The sequence below is a fragment of the Dermacentor andersoni genome, chromosome 11, assembly GCF_023375885.2.
Source record: "Dermacentor andersoni chromosome 11, qqDerAnde1_hic_scaffold, whole genome shotgun sequence".
Classification (NCBI taxonomy): Eukaryota; Metazoa; Arthropoda; class Arachnida; order Ixodida; family Ixodidae; genus Dermacentor; species Dermacentor andersoni.
This window is the reverse complement of record NC_092824.1, coordinates 100,439,361-100,465,497: the sequence shown is the minus strand read 5'-3', so window position 1 is coordinate 100,465,497 and position 26,137 is coordinate 100,439,361. Positions and strand designations below refer to the sequence as shown.

The 26,137-nt window shown below is 44.8% G+C and overlaps 2 protein-coding genes across 3 annotated transcripts in view; one reads left to right on the top strand and one right to left on the bottom strand.

The window, feature by feature from the left end:
• The first annotated feature begins 77 nt into the window (after window positions 1-77).
• Window positions 78-5,855, top strand: LOC126539158 (transcription initiation factor TFIID subunit 8-like). Its single transcript, XM_050185905.2, has 6 exons — window positions 78-255; window positions 642-740; window positions 905-967; window positions 1,506-1,630; window positions 2,421-2,568; window positions 3,854-5,855. The coding sequence occupies exons 1-6, from the start codon at window positions 111-113 to the stop codon at window positions 4,024-4,026; spliced, it is 753 nt and encodes a 250-aa protein (XP_050041862.1). The 5' UTR covers window positions 78-110; the 3' UTR covers window positions 4,027-5,855.
• Window positions 5,856-9,289: 3,434 nt separating this feature from the next.
• cdm (importin-13-like protein cdm) overlaps window positions 9,290-26,137 on the bottom strand; it is a 49,351-nt gene continuing 32,503 nt past the window's right edge. Inside the window, exons 17-22 of one of the 2 annotated variants that reach the window (XM_055075224.2) lie at window positions 25,955-26,021; window positions 24,345-24,403; window positions 19,843-19,941; window positions 17,581-17,765; window positions 15,422-15,573; window positions 9,290-9,712 (exon numbers count right to left, since the gene is read on the bottom strand). In XM_055075224.2, coding sequence (XP_054931199.1) covers window positions 15,462-15,573; window positions 17,581-17,765; window positions 19,843-19,941; window positions 24,345-24,403; window positions 25,955-26,021 — 522 coding nt within the window. In that variant the 3' untranslated portion in view covers window positions 9,290-9,712; window positions 15,422-15,461. Of the gene's footprint in view, window positions 9,713-13,051; window positions 15,574-17,580; window positions 17,766-19,842; window positions 19,942-24,344; window positions 24,404-25,954; window positions 26,022-26,137 lie in introns of those variants that run through there. The other variant, XM_050185903.3, reaches the window with a different exon arrangement.

Sequence of the window (26,137 nt, the reverse complement as noted above, 5' to 3'; positions counted from 1 at the left end):
GGTGGGGGGGGGGGGGGGGGAAATGTGTTTCATTTGTCTATCTTAAACGTTGATGCTTTAGCGATGCAATGTGCGGGGATAGCAGGAGTTCCCTCGGCGAATATGCAAAGATGGCGTCGTCCGCAAGTGACGCGGGCCCTGTGAACGCGCGCCGGAAAGCTCTCTTCGCGGCAGTATGTTCGATCTGTGTCGAAACTGGCTTCTCGAGCGCAGAGCGAGTAGCAGTCGAGTCTCTGGTGGAGATGCTTCAAAGCTGTAAGTGTGCCGGCGCGAGAATGGACTTGGAGAAATCAGTCGCAGTTATGCATGTGTCCTCATCTCCTTTGAGTTCAGCGACATTTTGACACTTTACTCGTTCTGCTAAGCCCTGCCCACAAGGTGCACTTCAACTGGAATTGAAATTTTCTACCATAATTAGCTCCCTTCCGCAGCCTGCCCAAATGAGACAAACGCGATCGAAAGTGACCCTTGTGACAACGGTATTGCAACTCGCTTGGTGCAGTGATCCACGGCTTTGTTCCGCATATTGTCATATTGCCCTGCCGTGTTTTTTGTCTGCAATCAACCTGTCGGGTCAGCATCTGAAGCTGCCTGTCGACATTCAACGCTTACTGCGATAGTGTTTCTTGCGATCTTTTCAGGTCTCGTCGAGATCGCCCGAAGCAGCAGAGCCTTTTGCGAGCTCTCCGGGAGGACCGAGGCCTTGTCCGGAGATGTCTTCGTGGCCCTCATAGAAATGGGTACGATTCGCTTGTCAGTCAAACGACTAGATTGAGGAGCATGCCCTGACCTATATAAGCGATGCGCGCAGTAAGGTAAAACATAATACGTTACGAATGTAGAGCGTGTCATTGTTTTCCATGACATTCTTATGTGTCTTGATACTATCTTCTTTGCACTTTAGGCATCAATGTGGAATCGTTATGGAGCTTTGTCAAGCGTCCGAACCGCATCACACTGCCAACACGTAAGGAAAGCGTTTGAACTTTTTTGTGTGTGCGTGTCCGCCATGTGAACTTTTTTTTACCATGACATTTCATGAGATTTTTACCTGTTACTTTCATTGGACCTCTGAATTTTTATAAAAGAACATTACACCGACGACATCAATTACCAGCTAGTTTGACTGAAAGGGCTTTTGTGCAGCATATTCCATTATCTAGAAGCTGATTACAGAAATATCCTTGATCCATCATTCATGCAGTCTATCGCTGAAGTCAAGTCTGATGAAATCTTGGTCGGGAAGAACCATGATGAAAAAAAAACAGATGCTGGCTGAGATGAAGAAATTATTGAAAACTTGACATTTTGGCTCGCAAGTGATCAGGGCTTCCGTGTGAGAGTTGAAATGTCAAGTTTTGAACAATTCCTTCATCTTGGTCAGTATCTGTGCTGTTTCCTTTAAATTCTATTGCTGTTATGCTGTTTGATTTGGTATGGCGAAAAAAAGGACTTCTGCAAATCTTTCAAGCTCTAATTTTCGCATGCTTTTTGCATATTACAAGCTGGCTTACAGACACGATCGTCGATGCCAAAGATCCTGCAGGCTGGAGACAAGAAGCCCCTGCCACCTCACATCCCCGAACACATGGTGCCCTTTCCTGATCCACACGCCTACATCCGGACACCGGTAAGCGAGCAGAGGTCCAGCTTGTTCTAGAAGTTGTTTTCCATTGCTGTCATAAAAAAAAAGTGGGTCCAAAAATTTTACTTGTAGCTCCATTCAGTCCATGAGCAAGAAAAAAACACAAGGAAGGCTAAGACACGACAGGCACTCACTGAAACTTGTTTATTTGAAGCATAGAATTTATAGACAGGTGATGAGTGAAGCAGGCAGAAAAAAAGGCAAACAAAGAAGCAAGAAGGAAGCATAACCTGACATGAATCAAGTGGCACCAATGTTTATTGGGCATTGTATCTTGATGCCACTTGTCTCACGTCATGTTTTTCTCTTATTTCTTACATCGCCTTCTTGATGGCCACTTAATCTACCTATCTTCATCTATTAGCATTTTAATTCTGGGCTTTTGCATGCCAAAACAACGATCTGATTATGGAGCACATTGTAGCAGGGAACCCCGGAGTTATTTTAACCACCTGGGGTTCTTTAACATCCAAGGCAAGGTACACAAGTGTTTTTGCATTCCGCCACTGTGGGAACCTGCCGCCATGGCAGGGATCGAACCCACGACCCCTGCTTTGCAGCGTAACGCCACAGCCACTGAGCTACTGCGGCAGGTGTCGCCTGCGTGTAAATAACCTGTCACAGTAAGCACTTGTCCTGTCTCATTCTTTCTCGTCTACTTTGTTCGCTCATTAAACCATGAATGTCTACAAACTGGCCTAGTCATCCAACCTCCTGCACTTCATTCAAGTCGCACACACTGTCTCCTGTCCCTCCCCACCCCTCTTCCTTACAGACACACAAGCAGCCTGTGACGGAGTATGAAGCTATTCGGGAGAAGCTGGCCAGCCAGAAGCGAGACGTGGAGCGTGCCCTGACCCGTTTTGTGGCCAAGACAGGCCCCACTCAGAGCCTCTTTGCAGACCAGTCAGCTCCATTTCCTCGTGAGCACCCCCCTGTTGTGCTCCATACTTGGAGGTCTGCGAGACCTCCAAGTATGGCGATTCAACCAATACAGAAATTATGGGTAGCACTATGCATAGATTTGCCTAACTTCCTCCTTTTGGCTTCACACAACTTTGTGGCTCCAACAAAATATTGTGTTATGAATGGAACAATTCAGAATGGCTATATTCCAATAATTGCCATCAACAGCAAGCAGCATAGTGGACAGTGGCCATGTTAAGCTTTGCTTCAATTCTGACAAAGCCAGCAAAAAAGAATGCTTTGCAAAGACAACATCGAACTCAGAATAGGATAAAATCAGCACTGTACCAGGTGGTGCCAAGATTTGAACCCAGTGCCACCTTTGTATAAGGCGGATGTTCTGCAACTATGGCTGCGTTCCAATACTCGACATAGACGGTTTAAAGAAAGTGGACAGCAGCCATTGTCCAGAAGCCGGCAAGGGAGACAGCCTTATAAATACTGTGTCAAAATAGAAAACGATGCAGGCTACTTTTGCTGTCCGAACAAGATTGCGGCTGAATCCAATGCTCGGTGACTGAACGGGAAGGTCATTGGTGTACAATGAAACATCGCGCTTTGTTATGCGCTTAGTGTAAACAGTTTTTAACTGTGGCACCAGAGGAGGCACACACACAATCCTCTTCTCTTGTGGGCAGTTTTTTTTGCACTACAGTTAAAAACTGTCAACTTATACCAGCTCGCCCAATTTTTCCATTTCACTTAATGTAAGCTAATTTTTTTTTTTCATATGTTCACACACGAAAAAAGTTAGAATGCAGCAATAATACTATGTGCTTTCCTTAACTTTTTCTTGTAGACGCAAGGAGGCATCACATTGCAGAGATATCTTCCAGATGCATTCCATCTCATGGAGTCGAAGCCGCAACATAGACTGTAGACAACCAAAGCTCATGTGTAGAGAGCCTTATTGCTGTCATGCATTCAGAAAAATATAGCTTCTTGAAGGTTTAGAAAAATGAAATGTAATAAATAATGCGACAAAACTGTCTCAAGCCATAAGCATGAAGACGAGACAAATCCATATACTAACCATTAGTAATTTCCATAGTAGCTGAATGGTTGCAGCACTACAGTTCCCTCTAGTAATCTTGTAGGAATCTTGTAAGACAAGGTGGTTAGTCACCAATGCGTTCGACATGGTTGCCCATCAGCAACAGCCACTATGATCTCCCAGTTCAGTTCTGAAACTGAGCTTTTAACTGAACCCTCACTTATAGTGTTCTTTCTGTTCCCTTGCAGTGATAGCTTGCAAGCCAATGGCCCAGCCATACCTAGCAGCGCTGCTTCCCAAGGATCAGGTGTTTGAGCAGCAGGAAGAGGAACAGGCCAAGAGCAGTCCCGAAAGGCCACCCGAGCTTGTCGACAACCCTTACCTGCGCTCGGTCAAGATGCCACGAAAGCGCAAGCGGTGACTTCTTGACACAAGGACAATGTGCGCATGCTTGACTCACTCTTTAAGAAGAATGGCTGTAGCAAGCTGGCGGCAAGGAGACTCTGTAGAGCCAAGTAGCCTTTGAAGTTTTGTTGACCACCAAATGCTCAAGTCTGAGAAGAAACAGACAGCCAACCAGAGCTTCTATATGGCATCATTCTTGGCTTGACTAGTTAGTTGGTGACCTTGAGCTTCACTGTGGAATGTTGGCAACTTGCTTTGCTATCTTGCATAGCTACTTGTGCACGGATGTTTTGTAAGACGGAGTGGCTGAAACTGTGATAGCTTTTCTTTGCAATGTTGATGCAGGACCCTAAACAAGTATTCTGTAGTGTGATGCTGGAGACTGTTGTAATAGCATGGCGTCAATAGTGGACCAGCATCGCGACTGCTACACAACTGTCAGTACACAGTCAACCAAAGTGCTGACATCACCTGGGTGGCAGTAAAGGTTGTGTATGTGCACATTTCTAGACGGGCAATTTTACTGGTGTTCTGCATCATGCAATGTTTGCAGGCAGACAGGGAACTGTGGGCTTGCATTATACCAAATACACAGTTCAGAGGCGACTAAGGACATGCAAAAAAAAAACATAGGCAGATGCTTTGTTGCTATTCTGACTTGTCATGTTTTAGTGGCAAGACACTTGTGTTTACTCTGAAATTTTGCACACCCTCTCAGGTGTAATTTTGTTCCATAGCTGTAAATGCAATACCTGCAGCTGCTCCCTTTCTCATAAGAGTGCGCCACAACCTTTGCTATCAGTAGTGCCATGTGCTTCCAAGTGATGCTGACTGGAAAGCACAACATACAGCATTAAAGAAAGAAAATGCTCACAAGTAGTATTATTGCAGATAAAATTATGCCGCAAAGGCGTAAAAAAAAAAAATTTAAGTTCGCCTGTGTTAACCAGGAGCCGTACTATGTAAGAATTCTTTTCCTTCAATTCTATTCTCTTATATCCCTTTTCAGCAAGTGGCCTGTACGAAAAGCATGGTAACACCATGCCTTTGGTGTTATCAGCTAATGATCAAGGACAAAAATAGAAAATGAAATCTGTTGCATGATACAGGCCCAGAGTAAATCCAACACTCAGACAAAGGTACAGCCTTTGGGGCGTATATCTGCCACACAACAAGAATCGTCATCTGCCCTGCTTGCGTTTCCTTTCTTGAAAACGCCGCGCCCGTTACTTTCCTGTTGGGAATGCTATGTCATGCTGATAACGCGCATGCCGTTCGTTACTGGGAAGTACCGGGCTCGCAGCGTTAAAGAAAGGAAATACGGACAAGACAGATGACGTTTATTGTTGTGTGGCAAGATACAACTCAAAGGGGGTGTAATTTTGTTTTAGAGTGAATGATTACAGTTACTTTGGACAGTTATGGCTACTACATTGCCATATGTCTGTTGGCTTTGCCTTGTAGTTTTCATCAGTTCTTGCACTGCATGTTCTTTTAGGCTATTTAGAAACATTCCACTTTGATAACCTTGTTTTTATTGTTAGTAGCAGCTAACTTCCTGTAATGTTGATGATAACACTTTATACAAAAACAATGCATGCAAGCAGGGCATCACACTTAAAAACTTGAGACCCTGATGTTCAGGGCAGTGTCTCCTCGTCTGTAATAGCCAGTGACGAGGATGAACATTAAAGTGCATATTACTGATGTTGCGTGTACAGCATTATTGCAGATTTTGGTGCGCAAAGGCGCTTTTCCATAGTGACTGTTGTGGCAGAAAATTACACTACACAGACCAGGAGCCATAAAAGTGCATTTGAAAGTAATAAAATGTGCTTACTGAAAGATTGATTGACGGAGTTTAATGCCTCGAAGAAACACAATGGCTATGAAAGAAGTTGCCATGGATTTACGTGCCAAAACCGCTTTCTGATTATGAGGCACGCCGTAGTGGAGGACTTTGCGACCACCTGGAATTCTTTAACGTGCACATAAAGCTAAGTACATGGGTGTTTTCGCATTTCGCCCCCATCGAAATGCGGCTGCCGTGGCCGGGATTCAATCCCGCGACCTTGTGCTCAGCAGCCTAATACCATAGCCACTGAGCAACCACGGTGGGTATACCGGCAACTCAGTGACGCTGAAAGGGTTAAAGGCAGTTTTTACTAGCACGAATCCGGTTCTACAATTTGCTATCTGCAATTAGCTCCAAATTCCTTGGCACAGTATGTGGCTTGAAAAACCGCACAGTGCACAGGAAATCTCGAATGCCACAGCCATTAAAAGGACACCTTGTTCCAACCTTCAAACTTCATGTACCAGACATCATCTTAGGCACTTCCAAAACTTGTTTGAACTGTTCGGTGTTTTGCCTAAATCCTTAAACCTAAAGATAAAAAAGGCACATATTGCTTGATGCTCACACAAAATAAAACTTGATTATTTCACAGAAAGCAGTAGAAAAGGTACAGATAGACTCCAGAGCTTCATCACTGAATCACTAAATATTGGAAAATTCCGCAGATCGACTGATCAGTAGCTATGGCAATGCTGGTTCTACTGTGGAGCACAAGGTCATGGGTTCGGCTCCCTAGGTGCATTCCAACAAGGCCAAAATGCAAAAACACCCATGTGCCTATATTTATGTGCATGTCAAAAAACCCCTCACAGATGCACACCGGCATGACAACTGATACATAGAAGACGGCAAAACTCCACAAGCGAGTTCTCGCACCCTTCAGAACTACTAGGCATCTGTTAGCTGGCTCGCAGCCTCGCTCGAACCCGGCAGCATTTGCTGCTGCATCCTCATGGCTGTCTGTTCTTTGCGACGACAGTAATGGCTCCCACACAGGCCGCGTTGCTGCTCCACACCGTTGGTTTTCACCGTTGAAGCCGTACAAACTTCTAGCTGGCCAACGCGGGGCCAGCATAACACGACATGAGAAGCAAAAATAAATGATTATAGGTTAAATAAAACTCTGTATAAACTGTTTCCTATTCAAATGATATATAAATGAAAAAAAAAATTAAATTATGGGGTTTTACGTGCCAAAACCACTTTCTGATTATGAGGCACGCCGTAGTGGAGGACTCCAGAAATTTCGACCACCTGGGGTTCTTTAACGTGCACCTAAATCTAAGTACACGGGTGTTTTCGCATTTCGCCCCCATCGGATATATAAATGAGGCAACTTTTATAGTTATAGTTTATATCTGTACATTTCAAAGCAAATTCGGGGATCCGCCACATTGCACTTGCATGTGATATAGATCATGCCATCACATGCCGCTACACGGATATCATCGCAGACCCTCGCTAACAGCTTCGCTGTAAAACTCTAGGTGGTTGGAATTTATCCGGAGCATCACACCATAGTGTATCTGGTAGTGTGTGTTGTTAAACTCCATTTGATTTTTGAAAGGCTCTGGATTAATTTTTACACTTCCAAGTTCTTTGAGTGGGCCCTGAAACAATTTCTGCTCAGGGCAAAACAAATTTAGTTACTGCACAATGTCGTGAACATCTGAGCCAAACAGTGCAACTGAAAATCCACAATTTTGTTGGAAATACTTCCAGCATTTTCCTCCTACAGAAAACCCGTACAGCATTTCTATCCCTAACTTCAACACAGCAGTAAACTTGCACTGCTAAGCTCGAGGCCTTGGGTTCGAGCCTGGCTACCGCAGCACATTTCGATGGAAACAAACTCTCAGCACCATGCTCTCTCACCTTCCATGTTTTTTCCCCTTTCCACTCATGATGTGACAGACTTCCCTCCTCTCCCACACCAAGACTTAACCAACGAACATGGCCAGGCTTTCATTTGCATGAGCGTCCTAATGCTGCCACGTTAATATGCTCGGTGGTTTGTGCACAATTTTGCATGCCACAAGTCTTCACCTGAAAATTTTCTATAACTATGCTTTATCAGACACCATCACCTGGCAATAAACAGTAGGGCACCGCCCTTTAATTACATTCCGGAGGTTTGGGTACCAAAACCACAATATGATTATGGAACATGTCATAGTAGGAGACTTCAGATTGTAGCCACTTGAGGGTTCCTTTAATGTGCACAAAAATCTAAGCACACGAGTGTTCTTGCATTTCGCCCCCATTGGGGGGTGGGCGGCGTGGCCAGGATTGAATCCACGCATAGGCTACCACAGCCTCACGCTCAGCAGCGTAATGCAATAGCCACTGGGCTACCCAGTTAATTATAAGATGCATGCATTTGTTAACAAATGGGGCACTGTGGTGAAATCTGGTATTGGAGAATGGTACTGTTGATACACCATGAACCATAGAGTTTCATACAATTACTAGAGGGAACTGTGGCCCTAGTGTCCATCGGAGCTGCAAGCAGAGCATTTCAGCCAGCATGGGAATGATGGGTAGTACTACATGAATTTGCCTAAACTTTGTCCTTCCAGCTTTTAGTGGCTTCGTGACTTTGCACAGTAACCATTTTTAACAAAGTATTGCATGATATATAATTAAATAAACATTAATAAAATTGTCCAATGGCACGATTTGAACAAAGGACCTCTAGCACAGAAGCCCGATATTGAAACCATTGCACCACGGAGGCATGGACAGGTTGAACCACTGCAATTAGTGGTGATTATGCGTGCTTGCAGAGTCTTACTGCCCTCTGCATTAAATGAAAATATATAAATTGCTTTGAAACTTAGGCCAATTTAGGCCCAGATAAAGCGTAATAGACAAAGCCACAAGAACATCTGAAGCCCCAAGCACGAAGATCAAACAAATCCATGGCTACCCATCATTCCCATGGTGGCTGAACGATTGCAGCACCAGAGTTCCCCTCTAGTAACTGCAGAAAACTCTATGCCATAGACTCCTAAATTGGTGGTGCAATTTAAAAGAGTCACACCACTAATTCTCAAGGTTATGCTGGCTAAAGAAGCTCAGCGCAGTGATGGGCAGGTAATGGGAGTGCATTGTTCTGTGTGGACATGGTGCATTGTTTAGAATGCAGTAGGAATGGTAGCAGCAGCATGCGACTGCTAACAGCTTCTCCTTTAATTCAAGAATTTTGTTGAACGTCTAGTATTAAAGGGCATTACCATAAATGTATATATTTTTTCAACACTTCATTTAAAATGGTGGAGAGTAATGTGTACCTAAACTTAAGTACATAAGTGCTTTGCATTCTGCACCCTTTGAGAGACATGGTACCCGGGTGTGGAATCCACGCTTTGGCACTCAACAGCAGAATGCCATTACCAAGCCACCACAGCTGGTGGCTACATGAAACAGCACCTTTTTAATGAGAATGTACACTCACTCACAAGATAGTGCGGGACATGGGAGTGCACAGCCGCACTCTTCAAATGCACTTGATTGTTAGTGCTGCAGTCACACCTTGAAGAAAACCTGCACAGGTACGATGGGCCTCTTCAATGTTTCATCCCAGAAAGCTCAGGACTGCTCAGGAGTGTCCTGGACTGCCAGAGAGGCTGTGTATGCAATGCTCATTGGCTGAAAGCACCGCCTTGGCCAGCCCAGGACTATTAGGGATGAATAATCAGCGGCCCAGCGATGTTTCACGCCTCCAGGCCCAGCGATGCCCGGAGGCGCGACTTCGTGTGGTCTGCTACGATGTTTTCGCATGCCAATGGTACTGGTGTTGGCGAAGCAGCGTACTGGGCTTGAGCTGGTGGAACCGCCGTCCCTTTGCACGCGGCACACAAACTCAAGGTTGGCCTGCCGCAACGGCAACATGCTACTGAAAGCAAAATTTACTTCACAGCACTAAGACGCAGGCTTGGCAGGCCCAAATAAAGTTGCAGGCGACACAAAGCAACGCCTCTAAGCTTCACTGCACCTGCACAAAATTGCTTCGATGTATTGCGGTGGCAGCAGCACTGGTGCTCCAGAATATTACGTGGCGGACGGTATTTCACAGCACGTGACTTTGCGATAAGTTAGTGCACGCTGCACCTGGTGCATACGCTGTACTCCAGAATTTGCTCGTTAACTGCAAGGGTTGCTACTGAAGACTATGCGATAATCTCCTACATGCTCTATTCGAGCTGACACTACTTGCTAAAGGAAAAGAACCTGCTGAAAGTTTTTCCAATCACCTACTGTGCCACGCTAGCCAAATCTGGCGGCGACAAGGCTGCTGTGCTGATCAGACGAATGATGAGGAATGAAGACAAAAAGACCCGTTACAATGTTCCAGTCATGGTACAGAACAATTGGAGGTTTCAAACTTTAAAGGGACACTAAAGAGAGAAATTATTTCACCCGTGTTAGTAAATTACCCTTCTACAATGCCAAAATGCCACAATGAGAGGCTTGGTAAGCAAGAAAAGACAAAAAGAAAAAGATGGGTGATGTCGCTGCGTTCAAGTTCCTGCGCCAGCCTGCCATGGCGTCATCAATTTCGACGGCGTCTGCTAAGGCCTAGTTAATTCATTCTCAATAAAAATGGACTATACATTGTGTTCTAAAGAAGCGAAGTACTGAACATAGAAAGTTTCAATAACTTTTATTGAGCAAACCTCGCCCAAACACGATAAAGTGCTTTGAAATCTGCGATGACACACCAGCGTACCAGCACTGGGGTTTTCGCACGAAATTTGGAAAAATTACTTTCTCTTTAAAAAATCAACCTATTATAGTGAAAGTAATGGCAACAGCGTTTTCAAAGAATACTTTATCAGTGTAAACTGATTTAGTGTTCCTCTTTAGTGTCCCTTTAATAAAGAAAGCATAGATCTTAAGAGCGTCAATGTGAAAGGTACTATCGTGAGCAATATGAGCAGGAACACGCGAGCGCGTGGGAAATAGCCTTGAAACCGACGTGGGGCGATGCGTTGCGGCCGCTGTAGGAAACAAAGTGGAAAGGGCGCCGCGGTTCCGCCAACTGTCGGCACTCCCGCCTCACTAGCGTTGCTGCGTAACGGCACCGGATTGCATGTCACCGGGCGCTAGCGATGATAAGGCGGTTATGGCATGCAGAGCGTGGACCGCGCTGTCTGTAGTTCAGCGCAAAATACCGCTGTTAACCTTTTTTGTTCCTTTTTTCTTTGTCTGAGTGTGCGTATGTGGAGCGGTCAGACCCGACTCTTAGATATTTGCAAGCATGCGACAGGGAATATTTTCTGGCCGACTTCTTAAAAGGTCTATCGTAAGGCCAGTCGCACCTTTCATGGAAACGTTCGAATCTTTGATGAACAAGAAAAGAAGTAAAAACGCTACGTCACGGCCGACGCGCATCTTTAATTTCTTTTTCATGGCAAATGCTTATAAGGGAGACCACGACTGCCCGCGGTTAGACGTGCGTTTCAGCGTCCTGCGATGTCTCGAGTGCCGTTGAATAAGCGGGAAGAAGTCGTTGAGTTGTCGAAGAAAGCTTACTCGCAGCGAAACATTGCTGCCTTGACGGGCTGCCGGTTGAACACAGTCAACAGGATAGTGCAGGCGTACCGAGATGAAGGACGCATTAAGGATGCGCCGCACGAGAGGCGACCTCGCGCCACGTCGGCGGATCAAGACCTACAAATTGTTGCTGCAGTCAACGAGAAGCCATTTCTAAATGCGAAGGAGGTGCGCAGTACTCTTGCCCTGGAACATGTAAGCGACAGCACGGTGCGGCGAAGGCTAAGGGAAGCCGCCCTCCGTAGTCGTATCGCTGCTCAGAAGCCCCTTCTCACAGTTGCCAACAAGACTGCTCGCCTAAAGTTCGCTGTCGATCACTGCAGCTGGAAGGTCGAGGATTGGAAATATGTCATCTTCTCTGATGAATCTACGTTCTCAAGCCGCTGGGACCAGCAGAGAAGAGTGTGGCGCATGGAGAATACGCGCTTCTCTCCGCAGAACGTCAAGCAGGTGGCCGCAAGTGGACGCACGTCAGTAAACGTGTGGGCGGCTATTTCGCGGGATGGCCTAAGTCCCATTGTAAGAATCCCTGGGAGATTTACAAGTTCTGCATATTGCACATTGCTGGAGCACGAGATGATCCCCTATGCACTGAATGGTCCACACCCGGATGGGTATTATCTATTCCAGCAGGACTTGTCTCCCGTTCACACAGCAAAGGTCGTGGCACGTCTTTTAGGCGAACTAGGGGTAAGGAGCTTGGAGTGGTGTGCGAAGGGTGCAGACATGAACATCATAGAACATGTTTGGGCACGTATGAAGGCTAACCTTTCAAGACTCTCCTTGCACTCGACGACCAGTGATGAACTGTGGGAAGCCATAAAGCGCGAGTGGAAACATCTTCAAGATGACAAAGCCTTCATCGAGGCTCTCTACGTGTCTCTGCCAAAAAGAATGGAGGCCGTCATTCAAGCAGGCGGAGCCATGACCCGTTATTAATGCATGAAGCCTGCAAGGAAAGGTCAAGCTGTAACACTGATGTATTGGGATACTTTTTGTGTGGATGAAAATTTTGTTACCATTAAGCAATCGTCTAATAAAACCTTTAAATTCACTGCTGCGTACAACTTTTCTTTGTTCACAATAACCGAGACATAGAAAAACACGCATAACAAAACAACCCTGCTTTTTCCTGCGTGCGAGCGCTATTACAGGCGCCACAGTATCACGCCGGTATCATTGCGATACGTTCCGCAAGTATGATAAAAAGAGAGCTAGAGATATTTTGCGCTCAACTACAGACAGCACGGTCCACGCTCTGCATGACATAACCGCCTTATCATCGCTAGCGCCCGGTGACACGCAATCAGCTGCCATTACGCAGTAACGCTAGTGAGGCGGGAGTGCCGACAGTTGGCGGAACCGCGGCGCCCTTTCCACTTTGTTTCCTACAGCGGCCGCAACGCATCGCCCCACGTCGGTTTCGAGGCTATTTCCCACGCGCTCGCGTGTTCCTGCTCATATTGCTCACGATAGTACCTGCAAAATAACATCTGAAGTGCACACAAATAGTTCAGATTTTGCTAACTCAAAATGCAACACAACACACATTACCTGCACTTTGCAGATTCTTATAACAAGAAAAACAAATTGGAAATAAGAGAACACAAAGACAAGGTTTCAATTTCAGTTGTGAACGTCTTTATAAAACTGTACAAGGAAACAAGGCCAACAGAACAGTTACTGTTCATTGGTGTAGGATACTTAATCTGTACAAAAAGCTGACAAGAAGATGCTAATTTCCATGCACTGAAAGTCTGCTATAACTGTACAAATTTTTGTCCCTATGCCTGGTGGAGAACCTAGCAGCAAAGCTAAAGAAGAAAACTGTCTTGACTTTAGCAGACGGTAATCTTGCCTGACTTGGCTCAGTATTCGCCTAAGCACATTGTTGACATATAGCAACTGCCTTTGACTTTCTGAAGTTGAGGTGGAACATTGAGTGGAGAGACATTCAACACAAGGTGAGTCACTCGTGAGCACACAGGAAAATTTTGGCAACAATGTGCAATCTGCTGGACAGTCTTGCTATTGCTTCATCCAAACACAGCTGTACACAGTAGGGTCTCACGGTGTGAAGTGTGGCTGAGATCTTTACAACAAATGGTAAATGCATTGATGAGCGCTAGAAGTCAGTAGCACACTGATTTTGTCATCTGCTATGATGTGTGAACAAAAAGAAAACAATGTACTAAGAATGATATCACAGACAGAACAGTTACTGCGCAAAGAGACGAATACACAGAAATTGCACATGAAACGACGGGACATAGCGCACAGTTCCAACTTTACTAAAGGACATGTTGGCAAAGGAATATATAAGCAAGCTATTACAAATACCACGTATCATATACAGCTCAGACCACTTATAACGTCATCACTTATACTGCAGGACAGGATACAATGCAGTCTTTTCTCAGTCGCGTTTACCTTCCCATAGAACTCAATGTATACGCATACTGCTTATAGTTCAGCCACGCGAGACAGAATACCGGCTATAATGTGGACAAGAGAGGCAGCGAGCGTGCTTCTCAATGAGGTCTGCAGGCCGATGAGGGAGCGACTAGGGTGATGCGGAGGAGGAGGAGACGCAGAAAGAGCTGGCAAACAAAGAATGGAGGGGAAAAAAAGACAAAGAATGTGGCAGCAGCATGCTGGCTCAGCAGGTGTGCAGGGGTTTCCTAAGCTAGCCTAGATAATGGAGAAACCTTTTGCCCCGACCGCTTGTCAACGCCGTGCAGTTCACACGAAACATACGCATATTGTTACTCTTTGGCTCCTCAGTCTGTGTGCAGAAAGTAAATACAGTCTTCGAATGATTTTTTCCGGACACAAATGGGGTTGCAAAAATGTCTGGATTATCAGGCAGGTTCGGAAAACTAACTTCGATTGTAAAATCAATTTATTGTTTTTTACAACTCTAGCATCACGAAAAAATTAGTCGCGGCCACGAGTGCATTTTACGATTGCCTGGCACGATGCGCATCGTCGCGAAGTGCAAATATCACACATGTCACCTTGACTCCGCGATGTTGCCAGTTTCAACTGTGTGTCCCGCAAATTCATCAGTTGGGAACACTGTCCCTACACAAGCTTTCGCCATTCTTACCAGTACATGTCCATACAAACTTTCGGCATAAGTGTTCGTGGTAGTTGCCAGCTGATCGCCTGTGAACCCCACTTCAGGCGAGCTGCCATCAGTTCAGTCTGCGTGCGTGATCTCAAGTCAGATCTCCGTGAAATCGTCTGCTCGTACTAACATACATAAAGGGCAAGCTTCCCAAGACTGCATGCTCCCCAGTTAGGCCTAACCAGCGCCATCTTTTCAACAGTCGGCAACCAAAGTTGCAGTTTAGTGCAGAGTCAACGAAATGCTTCGCAGTGATGGTACGAAACATGGAAAGCTGAGAAACCACCTCGCCAACAAAAGTGAGGGCACATCCCGGTCGTAAGCTTCCATTCCAGGACACGCACAGATGCTTGATTTACATGTTTTGCATGCGCACAGCCTTTGAAAAATGTTTCAGTGATAATGCGAAAATTCACGACTCCAACGACTTATGTTATAAACAGTCTACGCTAACACAACATGAGTCAGGAGAAAGCAGCAGCACTAAAAAAACGAGAATGAGATGAAAACTGGCATGGCTCTTCGCACCCTCCTTCACTGTTCTTTCCTAAATTATGAATAAGCCAACTTACCCAAGAAAATGTTTTAAGAGTCAGAGATTTAAAGGCTGAATCTGTCAAATATGACTGTGCGGAAATAAAGCATCTTTGTCAGTGATTAGTATGAAAGACACACTCGCACACTTGAGACCGTGTCTTGGGGCAAACAGAAAAGGCTTTGATTACTTGCTTAATTATTTGTTGATGCTTCTTTCAATAAGTTGGAAGCACGCACTACGCCCTGTCGTTTCGTGTGCCTTTACTGTGTGTTTGTTTCTTTCGCACAGAAACCCTTTTTATGTTGAACAAGAACCACCCAACCCACCATAAAAAGTTGTTCTCTATCACTGAGCTCGTTGAGCAGCCTATGGGAATTGCTGCGTTGTCTGGGCTGCGTACTCTGTGCCCACGAGTCCCCGACACACCAGGCTCATTTCGACGAGTGCCTCCTTTATGAGGCGCTTGTTGGTCCTCTCTCTGCATTCAGAGAAAAAAATTTTCAGCCGTGTGTACACACAGAAGAACTGAAGATCAGGCTAGTTTGTGTTGATTCATTATAACCTGCAGCGCAACAGGAAGACAATAAACAGATGAAGCGCACATATCACTGCGACTCGCGAGTGCTATATACCGTGTCTTCACATGCATCGCCAGCTGTACATGCAGTCTACACCAGTTATTAGACAAGGTAATTGGTGGTAACAATTCTGTTACTACCAGTTATCTCCACAAGGGGTAAAGGGGCTCAGTATTAGAGTGTTTTAGTTTGGCGCTTTTACGCTCCGTGAAAACGTGAAAATTGCCCGCCACTCCGCTGTGGCTTAGCGGGGCAATTCAGAGTGGAGCGTACTGTAAGGACGCTCAACTAAAACACTCTATTGCCTTTTTTTTCAAACCTGAGAACACATAGCAGTGTGTGCGATACCTTTCAGTGAATATAGCTCCAAAAAAACTTTGAAAGAAGATCTGATAATAGCAAAGATACAAAGAGCAGTTGGTAGTCAGTGCTGTGTCCGCGTCATCTCACTTGTCTTGTTTTATTGCGTGGTTTTTCATCATGTAAAAAGTCCAACGCTTACTTCTGCCATTCTTCCTCAACACTCTCAGCTGGGGTGACGCTGATAGCAATGCCCTGCCAATCACTCCTCTCTTTTTCTTCCCACATAGCAGAATTTCAAGGTCAGCATCTGACAAAGGTGCCCGAGAATGACAATGGAGCAATGACAGGATCGGAGAGACACGTGAACAACTTCAGCTTCCATGTTTGAGATTGGAGGGGTTTGCACGCATGTGCAAGCCTCTTCTTGATAGTAACACGCATGAACAATTGCTCAATGGCTGGCAACTACGAGTTGGCGACGACAAGTCCTATGAGATCTACAACGTGAGGAATGACATGGACCCTGAGATGGACTATGACAGACTGGGGCAATATAGTGGAGGCCACGAAAGTCGCAGGAGAGAGACAGTGGTCTTTTATGTGAGATTGCAGGCTCCCTGCTGCATGCAGAAGAATATTGTGCTCGCATGCTCATGGCAGCGTTGTCGACAGATTGCAAATGTTTCCTTACCATGTTCAAAAAGTATTGCAGTGCCCCTTTAAAGTGCCATGTGCGGCCCAGTCATGGAAGTTTAGAAAAACTCAGAGATGCACAGTGTATTCGGCTGCAAAAGTGACGAAGCCAAGTGTATGCACTGTCATGCCAGGATCCATCGACTCTGCAGTTGAGCCAGAGCAGCATTCTGCCTTGCGCTGCCGGCATGAGCACCGTGCACAAAAACACCAGTGTTCTTGCAAGAAGTTGTGCACATAACGCATTGTGGTGCATACAATGATCTGAGCGCAACAGACAGCACAGTTCAGACTATAAACTTCAGTCTCATCTTGTGCAAAATTGAGATGCAAGTCCTCCAATGTCGTTGGTGATGCGCACCATCATGCGAGCATTGTGAGATGCCTGGGGCACTGTTTCTGCTAAGCCGAAGCAGTTACCTCGCATGCAGCGTGACACCGTGTCACCAAGCCAGGGAACATGAACAAAAGTTAACGAAAGATGCATTGGCGCACTTGCCTGCGCACTGCAATGCCTGTCGCTGTGCACCTCTTTTTAAGGAGATAATTATTCTGGGGAGAAGCTATGACCAGACTGCACGCGAACTGATAGAGGCTTATCACATAAAAAAGAAAGGCCAAGGCTGTGTTAGTGACACCTCCATTAGATTGTTTCAATCGGAAATAGATTTTTTTTTTTATGGTTGGTTGCCACGCTAGGCTGATGAGTGTTCTTGTTTGCTGTGATCTGCGCATGTTCTATATGCCTATATATGCCCACGGCCTGCTGTGAATAAAACAGTTGAAAGTTACCGCCCGTGCTGTTTATGTGTTCTCTACCTCTGTCCCCGTATTTTTTTTGGGGTCAATAGGATATGCAGTTACCAACACTACTTTGCATGAACCAAACACTACTACGGCAGTGACCTCACCTAAGTAGCAGATGTAAGTAGCGCACTCTGTGTTCTTGCTTCAGCTGTGGGCTTGGAAAGGCTGGCTGCGAGAGCAGTTGCGTAATGACCTGGGAGGTGGCCTGCAGGTTCTGCCTGGTCAGTGCCAGCACCACGTCAGCCATGGGCTCTACCGCTGACCGTGGCGACTCGCCGCCACCAACCACCTGTGTTGACAAGACAGGCATTCAGTGTTCCTCGCACTTCTTTTTTAGGACAGGACAACAGGAAAATCACTTCTGTGCGGTCCATTTATCGAGGGTATCTAACTTACATGGAATCAGTTCATAAACATGCCGTGCATTTCACTACCCATGACTACAACAGGCATTCCATCATCATCATCATCATCATCAGCCTGGTTATGCCTACTGCAGGGCAAAGGCCTCTCCCATACTTCTCCAACTACCCCGGTCATGTACTAATTGTGGCCATGTTGTCCCTGTAACGATTCATTCCAGTGCAAGTCAAATAAAATTAGACATCTTGCTCCGGCTACTAAAGTTATGTCAACGAACCAGACTTGTGTATTTCAGAAGCACATTTACTGTGGTATTCACTAGTTGCCACTTTAATCGTGCAAACGCATGTCATGTCGTCTTCGTAATAATGCCGGTTTGAGGCAAGAGTTTGACAGAAGGCAAGAGTTTCACATAATAGTTCTGCAGAAACCTTTGCTTCGAGTTGTTCACAAGTTCAACTTTGCCCTGCCATCTGCTAGCCGCCTGGTTAGCTCACATGGTAGAGCAGCAGCCCCAGAAAGGCGGTGGTCCCGGGTTTGAGTCTTGGACCAGGACGAATGTTTCTTAAACTGTGAGGCTTTTCTTTCGAGGAACTCATATGGGTTTCCTTTGTAGAAACTGCTACAATTTGGTGGTTGTCTCATTTTCCCATTATTAATTACTTCTTTCCACTTTGCGGGTTTCCGCAGAACTATTACGTCAAACACATATTAGACCCTTCACCATTTTTCTTGCTAAAAATCAGATGTGCAATAGTTTTCTACTTTGTTTAGAAGCTTTAATGTTATCTCCACTTTCATTTCCTACTTTGGTCGCGCAGAAAGCAGGAGCACGTTTGATTTGGTGGCATGTTAGAATCTGGCAAATAGTGCCAAATGAATCAGAGGTGTGTTTTGACGTTTTTTCTGGATCTTGTTTAATTCGACTTTCCAGATAATTCGATCATTTCTGTCAGTCCCGTCAGGGTCAAATTAACGGAAGTCAATTGTATATGCATACATATACAAATAGGCATATACACACTGCGTGCATACTGAAGAGGCCTATACCAGTAGGGCACCTACCCTCTCGTATCCCCTAAAGGTGCCCTGAAACACTTTTCTAACTTATCATAGAATGGCCTTGCTATTAAAGGATGTCGTTGCACGAATATCATGCCGCAAGAATTTTACAATCCTTCAAGCATAAGTGAAGTTATCCCACCAACTCGCGGCTTTCTGTTTCCAACTCTGCTAGCACGATGGTAGCTACACAGGGGAGAAGCCAAGGGGGCAAAGCCCTGCCCAAAAGTTTATAGTGTCTCAGTGGCGAAAGGGTTAATCGTGCATTGTTGCGGCAATGGTTGTGGCCGCCTGTGGCAGCCGCAGTAGACAATGCTATGTAGCACATCGCTGCTATCTTGAAAGCCATGTGCAGCAGACGATGCTATGCGCAACTTTTTTTTCGTAATGCAGCAGTGTAAACATGACATTAATTTTTTTTTATTTTTGAGATCACAGATGCATGTTTCATTTATTTAACTAAAGATTAGCAATTTCATAATACTGAGAATGTTTTCACAATCAGGAAATCAGCCAATAGCTGTTTGTGGTTCCAGCTGCTTGAGATGACGCTGTACGACGACATTGCGGAAGCAAGGGCAAGCAATTTTTCGCAGTTTTTGACACCAGACTCTAAGTTCACTGCTGCATGCAGTGCAATAATATTTGACTCACATGTTCACGGGAGCCTCTTATACAGATCAGCAATGTTTTCTTACTATGTTCAAGAAGTGTTTCAGGGCTCCTGTAAAAGATTAGCCAACATCTCAGTTTTGAGGAATACTAAAAGAGCACATCTGTTTTCAAGAAATTTTAAAGGCCTTTGGTAAAAAATTTTTCAAGGGCTTTTAAGGAGCTGTACACACCCTGTACACCGCCAATAGACGATGCTATCAGTGCTTGGAATGAACAGCCCACACAAGCGATCACTCGTAAAACGAAATCAAGCAAAACAAGCACACCATGAGACACCTCTCCAGAAGGGACAACCGGTAGGCGTTGACTACTTGTACAAGTTGTACAAGCGACACGTGCTGCTGGCTCTGCTGGATCACCTCAGCCTGCAGAAAAGAAAAAAAAAAGGTGCTGCCGCTGAGCTCACCTATGTATAGTATTTACTCAAAGCCATATGAACTTTGTGGATAATGTCATGGGAAAGCTTCATGGGAAATAGGCTCCCACCACCCAATACACAAGCAGTAATTTCTAGCTGCTGAGAGTGAGAAAAGTATGGGAGAGAGTAGAACGGGTGGCAGCGGGTGTGGGTCGAGACAAGGGCATCACTAAACACTACCACAAACCAAAAATATGCATTCAAGGCCCAGCCTACTTCCCAAGAGTCAACATGCAGATAGGCCCCAAGGACAAAGCTGAACGGTTTCAGAGCAGGTTGGCTTACTGATGCTAGCTAACTGATGTCATGCTCCTTCAGCTTTGTTCCCTTCCTCCATGGGGCCACAAATAATATGTCTTCACTCAAGACACCTCTTCGAATTCATCAGTTATTTATCGATTTCAACATCTAATTAAACAGTTTCATTCTGTGGTTCTATGTGCCAAAATCACGATTTGATCATGAGGCATGCCGTAGTGGGGGACTTCGGATGAAATTTTGATGACAAGGGGTTCTTTCATGTAAACGCACCTAAATGTAAGCACACGAGCGCTTTAGCATTTTGCCCCATAGACAACCCCATGTCAAGTTTCTCCACCTATTCCCGTGCTTGTCTTACCCCTACCAAAGCAAGGGGAACTCACACCGGTGTGCACACCCACCCCCTCTGCTCATCACTTTCCCAGCTGCGCCGCGATCGCATTGCACATAGTGGTTTCCTTGTTCAATTTAAGTGAAGTGATCGACAGTGGTTTCAACAAGGAGTGTCTCTCGAGCTAGCCTTTCGACAACGGCACTTGTCATCGTGGAGGCAACAATTGCCACAGCTGCCCAATGTAAATGTGCGGTTCGTGAAATTGCTTTCCTTCGCACAATTTAAATAGCTTTCTCTGCCACAGCCACAATGGCAGAAAAATAATTAGCTGGTGCATGGAACAGAACGAAGAAAGGCGAAACGTTCAAAAACAAACGTGTTTAGTTGAGTTAGCAATAGAGGAGGAGGGGGTGAGAAGTTGAAGGGCAGCCAATTTTTCATGTCATTGGTAAAATAAATGTAGACAATCTTCCCACATAAGCAAGCACTGTCAATCAGAGGGACCTAACTTTTTTCATAAGAACAGGAAGTAAGAAGAGATATAATGTTTTGACAGCTCAAAAGCAAGCAACAAAGAAATTGGAAAAAAAAAGAAAATGGTTCACAGAAACTGAGTTGTATCATAGACGTGTATTCAAACTCATTGCTTTCATTTCACATTTCTTCTACTTATTCAATCCGCTCGGTGGCTCTGCGACTATGACGCTGCGCTGCTTAGCATGAGGCCATGGCCCTTTTGACCGGCCACCACAGCCACATTCTGATAGAGACTCAGTGCAAAAATGCTTGTGCACAGTTAGGTGTGCAGTTAGGAAACCAAGGTGGTCCGAAACCCTCCACTATGGTGTCCCTCATAGTCCACTTTTGAGGCCCTGGACATTAATCCCCACAATTTAATATACCTGAACAATTTTCAAGCTCCTGTGCACTCGAACAGCAGCACAGGCATATGCATATTTGTCATATGCAAAGACAGGGTAGCACAAAGAGATAGTGTGAATGACCTGTTCATTTCGCATTGACAGATACATTTCGTAAAAACAAATTATCACAAGCATTCTTGCTCCCCTTAATTTATGCCACAATTTTAGTTCTTTTGTTAGCTGAAAGGAAAAAAACAACTAACTTCATGAAAAATATCCTTTAGGTGGAAAAATTAATGTATCAGAGCACCATTTGCCTTCGAGGCATTTAAGATGTGCTGAGATAATGCAGGCTAATAATTATAATATAATAACAGTCCACGTTTGATGCGGATCGGATGGCATAGATGTCCTCTCAAATAAAGCACATGTGACAAACTAGCATCGTAAAGTTTACGTGTGCAGAAAATCTTGTTTGCACAGCACAGCAACACAACACACCGCAGAAGGAGATCATTTTAAAATTTTTGGTGTAGAAGGAGTCTGCGACTAGCATCACGGCTCACCCACGTGTTGCTGTAGTTGTCTCTTGAGATGCAGTCACTGGGCATCCAGTCAAGAATAATTTCTAAGGACGTATTTTGCTCAAAGTCTTATTGGCTCCTTTCTGCATGCCTTAGTAAAAATAGAATGCATGCATGACAAACGCTCAGCAAGAACATATAGCTTATTCGTTCAATCAGACTCTGCTCCTTGAAGATTGACTCTGCAAGGAAAGAAATCTCAATACAGCACCTAGTCAAAAAAAATAAAGAAAGAAAGAACAGAGCTGACGTTCAGTGAGACTTAAGATTTCAACTTTCTTTAAGATTATGACATCATCATGCTTGTGTGATAAGCAGTAGCAAATTTTTCGTCAATAATGCATCGTAGGTGGTGTACAAATCACCTTAAAGGGCCCCTCACCAGGTCTGGCCATTTTGAGCTGACAAGCGCAGAGCACACATTGTGTGATAACGATCATGCCTGCAAAGTATTACATCGCTACACGCTGCAGAAAGATCTGAAATTTCAAACCGAATGCCGTTTTTCCTTTTCCTCGCGGCCACCGTGCTCCAAGCCGGACGGTGATGTAGTCGTGCCCCTGTGCCTACGTATTCATGTCCACAGCGTGACATCGCTCATGGTGACACGTGACTTCGAGAATTATTGAAGACAACATTTGTTATCTATGTGATCTGTTGCTTGAATTGACGAATTGAAGTTTAGAGAAATAATAAAACAAACAATCGGAATGTCAGCGTGTTTTTGTTTTACTTCACACCGAAGCACGCGAGATCTACTTCTGCTTCGTCTGCTTGTTCCCACGGTCGTGCAGTCACGTGTGCAGGTACCGAAACTATGCCGTTTTCTACCGTGTTCCAATGCGTGATCATGCTCTGCGATCCACTTGTTCTGCCTCAGTATTCTTGTAGCACTGAATTATACCACTAGTCATGTTTCCTTGTGCGCAGAGTGCAAAATCTTGCACTGCGGGAATGAGGCAACAGCTCGCGCGTGACGCCATAGCGCTGAAAAAAAAAACGAGGAGCAAAAAAAATATGAAGGTGGGGCCTGTGACGTATGCATCACGCGATCCTCGAGGTCCGGTATGGGAGAACGCAGGGATGGAATTTCGCTTGCGTAGGCTAGATGGGGCGAGTGGAGAGAGCGTCTTGCTTGGCAGTGGAGCCAGTCTGCTGAAATCATGCGTTCGTGGCACTGAAATATTTCCATCTCGGCTATTAATGAGCCGATTTAAAGATTTTTTGCGGCAGAACGCTCCCTAGAGGACACATGATAACTTCCAGCATATAATAGATTAAACAGGTTAAATTTTAAGATTCCTCTAGATGTCATGGCCTAAATGCCTCACCTGACTTACATGCGTGCTTTTTCTTAAATGCACATAAAGGACAGGCTGAAGTGCCGCCAAGAATGGCAACAGCTGCCCCAATTATGATGATAGCATGCTACTCACAGCAACACCAATAACCCATGGCCAAGAAACTGCAAAATTCCAGTTTACACCATAGTGTTGCCATAATCCCAGACTTCTGTCATGACAATATCCCATAGTCAGGGTCAGAAGGGAGGGGGTGCCTACTGCCATGAGAGTTTCGTTTACACTCTCATGTAAATTCACTTTTGCTGTGCAGCTGTTAACACATCCCTGTTGTCGTGCAAAAGCACACCCGTGATAAAGCAAGAATTTTGGACATTGTTGTTTATAGTGATTAATCGTGTTAGAATGAGGAATGTCGCTGAAGCCAGCATTTCGACAAGAGAACAAGTCTTGAAGGGACACTAAAAAGAAAGACAGGTTGAGCTGTATTAGTACTAAATTAGTACTTTATTCTACAATACCAAAGAAGCGACTCCTACCATAAGAGAATGTGTGGTAGGAGAGGGCATGAATGAAAGAGTGACGGCAATGCCACTTTAAGGTTTGTGCACCAGTTCACAGTGACGTTTCAGACTGACAGCCGGCTGGTTTGGTCTAGTTAATTCTTTTTTATTGGAAAATATGGACTGTTTATTCTAAAGAAGCCAAAGAATGAACATGGCAAGTTGCAAAAACATTTACTATCCACAATAGCCAGAATATGAGATAATTCTTTAAAATCAGTGACATTGCACTGACGTTATGGTGCAGGGTGTTTTGGCTTGAAAGACAATAAAAAATTGTGGGCTTGATTTTTCCTTCTGATTGTCAACCTCTTATGAAATTAACGAAAATACTGTTTCTAACGAACAGTTTATCAGTTTACACTGATTAAATGTTTCTCTTTATAGTAATTAGTCAGTAGTAATAATTAAAGCAGCAATAAAGAAGCAATGGAATAGACTTACCAGGAACAGTGCAGCTGCCTTGACTGTCCCTTTCTCAGGAAGTGTAATAGCCACGATAGCTTAAATAGAAACAAGGAACATTGACATTGAACTGAAGAGTACAATACTGAACGAAGTTAAAAAGAAGGTGAGGGTAGCAATAATCAACATAATCAACTTCAATTTAACGAAACTGCTCATACCATACTCATTTACTACCTATGCATGGTAAAGTGTCTCTTCAATGTCCCTCGGAGATATATGTGGACAATGCAGCTAACACTCTTCACGAAATCCATTAGTCAGGACCCAAGTTTTCAACAGAACTCAAGTTTCCAAGAGCCCAGTTTGATGGTCAGAGTTGCTAGAACTCGGTAAACTACTGGTGAGCATGACATTTAGCCATAAAGTGAACACAAAAATGCCACTTGAAGTTCAGCATTTTCTTTGTCTGTGTGGCACATCTCATGTTCTGCAGGGCAATCCTGTCAAACTTGAGCTGCTGTGGTTTCTTTAAAGCGAAGCTCTTCTTTGCAAACCTCGCCAGGATTCGTGAGCATGGCTGCAGCCTGGCTGTTCCCTTGCTAATTAGGCCAATCGATCACAACGGAATACACATACTGCACATTCTGTTGAGTTCCTGTTGAGTTCCTGTTGAGCAAAGGCAAGCACCAGACAGATGGCGCTTGCCTTTGCTCATCTGCGATGCTAGCCGTGTGAGGGAAAGGAAAACAGAACCAGAAGGCTCACCTTCGCACATGTGTGCCTGCACAGTAATGAGGAAGTAAGCACTTCTTGCAGACAGAATGGATTCCAACCGCGCTACGTACATATCGACATGCTGCCTCAGAAACAATGATGAGTTCAAGGCGTCCATCGTACTCGCTGGTAGTTAGCAACTCTGCTTAACAAAAGGCTCGGTATAATTTGTGTGCGCTTTCGTGCGTTTGCACCCGCCCACATGTGTGCACGTGTGTGTGCTCACGCGTGTTCCTGTTTGAGCTCTTTATATGCACTCAAACCAAAGCTTTGCTGTATAAGGATTCCAACTCATTGACTCTGCTGCATAATACTAATGACGCAAACTTCTATGGGCATAAACAACAACTCCAATGTCAACGATGACATAGAAACCTGCAGTGCCGTAGACACAACAGAAACATTGACTGAAAGAGGTCCTTGTGGAGCCTTTGCAGCCTGATCGTGATGGTGAGGAAACTGTCAAAAAGTTGCAAGAACCAGTGGTGTTTACACATGATGCAGCCGATAATGCTCACATTCCTTGGAGCATTTTTATTCAACAACACGAGGGCACTAGAGAATTTGTAAGCGAATTAGGTGAAGCAGCAGCTTTTGTGAAAACACACAGCTTTGCACAGTGACAGCATCTAAAATTACTGAATGGCATAAACAAGGGTGACTTTAAATTATGCACATGCAATAAATGTCTCCTCACTTCACATACCCTTTCGCTGTAATATATATTTGGGTGCCCCTGTAATAGCGTAATTTATTTTCTGTGGATCACTTCTGTTAAGAAACTTCTGATAAGGCACACATTTTATTTGTTCATCTGAATTTGTCCAAAGTAAAGCCTAAAGCAAGCAAAAATGATGATGCAGGCAGCTTACCACACTGGAACGCCATGGATAGGTTGACGGCATCACTGCTCAGCAGGTAAGCAGCCTTGCGGGCAAGCTGCAGTGACATCATTTTACATTTGACGCTTTAAGTTCACCAAAGGCCAAGTCTTATACAACCTTTTTGCAAGGTGACAATTCTGCGCAAAAATTTAAATTTTATTTTTGACATCT

Excerpts from the sequence above, each read along its gene's own strand:
- LOC126539158 (XM_050185905.2), top strand. The coding sequence starts at position 111 with ATGGCGTCGTCCGCAAGTGACGCGGGCCCTGTGAACGCGCGCCGGAAA. Across the intron at positions 741-904 it reads CGTGGCCCTCATAGAAATGG|GCATCAATGTGGAATCGTTA; the intron begins GTACGATTCGCT and ends TTTGCACTTTAG. Across the intron at positions 1,631-2,420 it reads ACGCCTACATCCGGACACCG|ACACACAAGCAGCCTGTGAC; the intron begins GTAAGCGAGCAG and ends TCTTCCTTACAG.